This window comes from Nicotiana attenuata, chromosome 1 (genome assembly GCF_001879085.1).
Source record: "Nicotiana attenuata strain UT chromosome 1, NIATTr2, whole genome shotgun sequence".
NCBI classification, from domain to species: Eukaryota; Viridiplantae; Streptophyta; class Magnoliopsida; order Solanales; family Solanaceae; genus Nicotiana; species Nicotiana attenuata.
The window spans coordinates 54,050,336-54,055,881 of record NC_031989.1 but is presented as its reverse complement, the minus strand read 5'-3'; the positions used below and the strand labels follow the sequence as shown (position 1 = coordinate 54,055,881).

Sequence of the window (5,546 nt, the reverse complement as noted above, 5' to 3'; positions counted from 1 at the left end):
GTCAACTTTTTTTTTTTTTTGAAATTTTAACTTTTGTACAATGGTCAAATACATTTTTTTTTTGATTTCTTACCCAATGTCCGGTATTCGTATTGAAGCCTAACTATATTCAAATTCGCGCCGGATAAAGCCCCATTTGGGGAAAAGAGCTCCCTACCAAATATTTTTCCACTTAGAGCTCGAACCCAAAACGTGAAGGAGTAGTCTGATCCGCTGCCACATCCTTTTGTGGTAACCGTCAAACTTTCTAATATTGGAGTTTATTCAGTCCAACCCTAAAATCTAAATCTAAATTAAGAAGAAACAAAAAGTCCAACCCTAAACCCTTGTGTCCGAGCCGGAGTTTTGCTTCTCACTGTTTTCCTCCCCGAGAGAAGAGAGATTAGTAGGAGCAACAAAGAAAATGGATGGCGCAGAAGAGATGGAGATAGAACAACAACCGCTCCCTCTTCCTATTCCCAACACTTCTTCTAAGCGTTTTGGTATCAAAAACTCTATTCAGACTAACTTCGGCGACGATTACGTTTTCCAAATCGTTCCCAAGTATCTCCTCTTTTTCCTTCACTCGATTCTTATGTATTAATTTTTATCCCGTACATAACATAGAATTCTCACTGAACGTATTTACAGAAATGACTGGACATCAATGGCGGTATCACTCTCAACTAATGCAATTAAATTGTACTCAGCCGCAACAGGCCAGTACATTGGGGAATGTAATGGTCATTCCTCCACCATTAATCAAATTGCCTTTTCAGGTCCTTCGTCGCCACATGTACTACACTCTTGCTCTTCCGATGGTACTCTCAGAGCTTGGGATACCAGGTCTTTTCAGCAGGTTCCACTTTTTTTTAAAACTATTTATATGCATTTGTAATATGTGCTATCACGTTTTGTTGTTATTTTATTTCTGATATCAAATAGATGGAATGCAGGTGTTTTCAGTAAGTGGTGGCCCTTCTCAAGAGATATTTAGTTTCTCCTTCGGTGGAGCCAATCACAATCTGCTTGCTGCTGGCTGTAATCCTCAGGTACTACCCCTTGTATCCGCGAAATTAGCAGTGGTCTATTTTGGTAGAATTTTAAGTTCGTAGAAGTACTACAAAACTTAGTGTTTGTGTGCCTGTGTAGTTAAGAAAAAAATTGTTTTAACTATATATATGATTCAAGTTATTTAGTTTGGTCTGTCATAAGCTATTGACTGCTTGCTTAAGCCTCCAATTGCTTGAAGCTTTTCCAGAAATAATTCGTAAGAACCATTTTATTACATGAGAGATGTGATTTAGATTATTCTTTTGACTGAGGCACATGAAATTACTCAGCTCTATTTAGTAGTATGAGATATGTGGCAATTGACATCGCATTGTGGTTATTTTGTACAGCTACTCTTCTGGGATTGGAGGACCAAGCGCCAGGTTGCCTGCTTGGAGGATTCTCATACCGAAGATGTTACGCAGGTGTGTTACTATACTAGTTTATTGACTCATCTCCCTGTGCACATTTTGTCAATAGGCGGTGGAGTATACTTTGATGTTCTTACAATTAATGTTCTATACAATAGTTTTCTCGTCAGTGCTAGAACAATTCACACTCTTGTTACTACAGCATTGCAAATTATATTTCTAAGAGCTGAATAATATGAAATTTCCTAGTTCGCATTTCTAAGAGCTGAATAATCTGAAGTTTCCTTCGTATTCTGATGGCAACACAAGAAAGATAAGATATGGGTATACTGGATAATGGTTTTACTTTAAATCATTAGCATGTTTTTGAAGTTAGTATTTTTGAGACGTAATTATACTCCTAAGTGCTAATTTGTCCATAGTCTTGATTATATCATTGAAATGTTGACTGATTTGGAAGTTGCACTGAACCTGCTTATACTATCAGTCATCTGATTGGCTGTTCCACAATAGACAGATATGATTGTGACATTCGTTGCATGTTCCCCTAACTATCTAAGACAGAGAGCAGAGAAAATTAATGACCGGCCTTGCTGGGATGCAGAGTTATTTATGCTTTTGATGATATTAAATGCATAATCTTTTGGAGTCTTTTATCTTTTCTTTTTTGTATCTTGAAGTCTATTTTGTTGCTTGTGGTCGCTTTTAGGTGCACTTCATTCCAGGCTATGATGATAGTCTCATTTCCGCATCTGTTGATGGATTGATATGTCTATTTGATACTGGTGGAGATATCAACGATGATGATCACTTGGTATCAGTATGTCAAAAAATAACTTTTGCAGTCCTTTATATTTTCTCTTTGTTTATTTAAATAATAATTATAACTACCTCATAAAAAATTTAGTAATTATTACAACTGCTTTTAGATGGTGCAGTCCCTGAAAATTCTAGGTGGAAAAATCTACACTAGCTGTAAATCAATAGTATGTCTTATGTCTTGCCATATTATGAAGCTTTTTCTGAAATCCATGCTTTTGTCTCTATAGAGATATGCCAGATCGCTACTGAAAACTTTCATGAGCTCGGTTAACTAGTACTCAAAAGAAAAATAAGTAGTTTCTGTACATTCTAGTTGTAAAATTTTCAGGCATCTCTTGTTACGAGAACACGACCTCCATCCACGCTCAGGATATGACACATTGTCTTCTTCTCATGATGTTATTGATTTTATTTATTCTTCACTTTTGAAATTGCTAGTTTAGTGTCAGTACAATGTAGACATTTAGCTAACTTTGAAGCAAAACCTGTGATATTTAGCTAACTTTGAAGCAAAACCTGGGTTTGATTTATAAGCTCTGCCAGTGTTTTCAAGTTTCTATCTTCTGTTTAGTAGATTTCAGTTCCTTTTTTATCGTTGTCTGCTACTTATACCAAGATGCAATTACAGGTACTCAATGTGGGAACCTCTGTTGGAAAAGTGGGATTTCTTGGGGAGAAGAATCAGAAGCTTTGGTGTTTAACGCATATTGAAACTTTAAGGTGTTATAATTTCCATATTATCCTAATATGCTTCATTTGGCTCCTTGCCTGTTGTTTTTTATGCTAAACTTTTGGTCCCTTGGCACAGTTGGTGTCTTTTACATGTTATTGTGCATCTCTCCTGGTTGTCGATATCTCTGAAGATGATCTAGCCGTTTTTACTTTGAGGAAAAATCTGAAATTCTCACCCTTGCTGTTTTATTTTTACTAGTCTTAGGGTTCACGCACAATGCGCGTACCCTGTGTTAATAAGTATAAATCGTTAAAAAATTATAAATATATTATACTATGTACACCCTAACATGCTATTATTATCATTTTGGAAGTATTTTTGGAATTTCATTTTGAGTTAAAGAAAATAATAATTATGAGTATTGAGGTAATTTTTATCTAATAACCCTAAAGGTTGAGGGGGTTAGCGGAGTTTGATGAATATAAAAATACTATAAAGTAGGAAAGTAGTACAAATATAATATGACTATGTGCTATAGTTCATAGATATAGTTCGATGATAAAATGGAAGGAATTATGGTTAATTAGTTCTGTAAAATCAATTAATTGTATCTAAGATTTTAATATTTAGGAACTTAAATTAATTAAAATTTTAATTATAATTAATTAATTTTAAAATCCTAAATATTTGAATTTTCTACATAGTTCAAATACGAATAAATTTAATAAATAAAATTTAATTAATTTTAAAGCGCTAAATAGTAATTAAAAAAATTAGTATGGAAGATGTTATAGTTGTGTTATATAGCTCAAATAAGAAAGAACTTATAAGATTAAATTTTAATCGATTTTGGATCCCCATATATTAGGACTTCTAACATAGTTCAAATAAGGATAATAACCAAAATTTTAATTGGTTTCAAAGTTCTAAAATATTACTCATACAATAAAAAGTTTATAATTTTTCGTTTAATGTAAACTTTACTTTAAAGAGTTTAAAAGTCATTAGCATTTTTAATTTTATATAAGTTTTTGGTGACCAAGTCTTATAGACAACTGGATGAACTTTGTGGCAAGAAATATATTCCTTTTTTTTTTGTATAACTCGTGTATATGGAGATTTAATTTCTGTCTGGGTAGTATTACTCCTTTGCCAGTTAAACAAAAAATATTGTTAATTTAAAATCTTAGTCACTTGAAGTCCTAAATATTGGACTTTATGCATAGTTTAAATAAAGAAGATTTAGATAAACAAAATACTTGATTTTAAAGTCCCTAAATATTAGAAAAGTATTTAATGACAATTTTGTCCAACTTAAAATATATTTTTAAAGGGTAAAAAAGGCGAACGATATTTCGCTAAGAGCCTTCGTGCTTTTAATATAGTATAGATTTCTTTTTCTGTGCAGTTTCTGGGACTGGAAAGATGAAAGAATTGAAGCCAGTTTTGAGGATGCTAGAGCTTTAGCCTCTAAGAGCTGGATCACAGACCATGTATGTGACTTGTACGCCTATTCAGTTTCTCTATTCATGAAACTAATTTCTCTATTCTTGTTAAAAATCTGACACATGTATGTTGTTCAAAAAGAAGACAACTTATCCTAGTTTGATGTTGGCAGTGATCTATCCTCGATACTTGGCAACTGCAATGTTCTGCACATGTTAGTTTTGGAAAAAAGAAATAAAAGGATATAAGATATCGGAGAACTTGGAAAAATATAAAAGTGCTCCGGTATTGAAGGCAATAAATCCGAGTTTAGATGGAGCATAAATTGATTATTCTGGCTTAAATTCTGATGGCAGGTTGATTATTTTGTTGATTGCCACTATTCAGCGGAGGAAGACCGTTTCTGGGTGATTGGCGGGACGAATGGTGGTTCCTTGGCCTATTTCCCTGTAAATTATAAAGAAACGCGAGCCATTGGTCCTCCAGAAGCAGTTTTGAGCGGTGGACATGAAGGCATTATTAGGAGTGTCTTGTCTGGCGTGCCAGGTGAGACCATGGATAACCACGGTATTTTTGGATGGACAGGTGGTGAAGATGGCCGCCTATGTTGCTGGCTGTCGGATGGTTCTGATAATAGCCAATCATGGATCTCTACTCTTGCTCTGAAATCGGAGAAGACCCGCAGAAAGAGCAGACATTCTCCGTATTAGCAATTTTCCTTTGGATGGAAGATTATGTTGTATATTAGTTTTTAATATTATGTCTCATAATTATATCAATGTTGTCGTAATTCACCGGTCAGGCTTGCTTCATTTTGCAATATGCCATCTTTCTTGGTTTGTTCCTTTTTTTTCTTTTTTTAAATTATTTTGGAAAGGCGCTTGAGCTCGATAAGATTGTGAGGGCGCACAAGAGCAAGTGTAATACATCTTTGGATTATCCTGATGGAAACCAGTAGTTGTCCCATTACTGAATTTTTGATTGTTCACTCTGCCTATGAACCCATGTCAAGTATATTTGATCCAATTCTGAATCTGATAGTAATTGATAGGTTGACAGTAAATGTGAAGATAATCGATCTATTATGAATCTTCTGAGTATGTAAAGATAAAGTGAAAATTTGCATAGCTGATTTTGTTATAAAGATTATATTATGTAGTGGATGTCTATAATTCCTAAAGAAGTTACTCCCACTGATATTC

The 5,546-nt window shown here is 34.0% G+C and overlaps 1 protein-coding gene across 2 annotated transcripts; it reads left to right on the top strand.

Annotated features, from left to right (window-relative positions):
* On the top strand, window positions 266-5,332 carry LOC109226766 (WD repeat-containing protein 89 homolog). 2 transcript variants are annotated; one of them, XM_019391617.1, is made up of 8 exons: window positions 266-543; window positions 631-838; window positions 936-1,031; window positions 1,383-1,457; window positions 2,113-2,223; window positions 2,854-2,945; window positions 4,289-4,391; window positions 4,701-5,332. In XM_019391617.1, exons 1-8 carry the CDS (start codon window positions 404-406, stop codon window positions 5,052-5,054), a joined length of 1,179 nt encoding a protein of 392 aa, XP_019247162.1. In that variant the 5' UTR covers window positions 266-403; the 3' UTR covers window positions 5,055-5,332. The 2 variants fall into 2 exon arrangements, with proteins under 2 accessions (XP_019247162.1, XP_019247170.1); XM_019391625.1 differs by having other exon boundaries at window positions 268-543; window positions 4,307-4,391.

What these genes read in the sequence shown, in the direction of transcription:
- LOC109226766 (XM_019391617.1), top strand. Translation starts at nt 404, where the DNA reads ATGGATGGCGCAGAAGAGATGGAGATAGAACAACAACCGCTCCCTCTT. An exon ending in CTGCTGGCTGTAATCCTCAG is followed by an intron (nt 1,032 to 1,382) that starts GTACTACCCCTT and finishes TATTTTGTACAG; the next exon opens with CTACTCTTCTGGGATTGGAG. An exon ending in ATACCGAAGATGTTACGCAG is followed by an intron (nt 1,458 to 2,112) that starts GTGTGTTACTAT and finishes GGTCGCTTTTAG; the next exon opens with GTGCACTTCATTCCAGGCTA.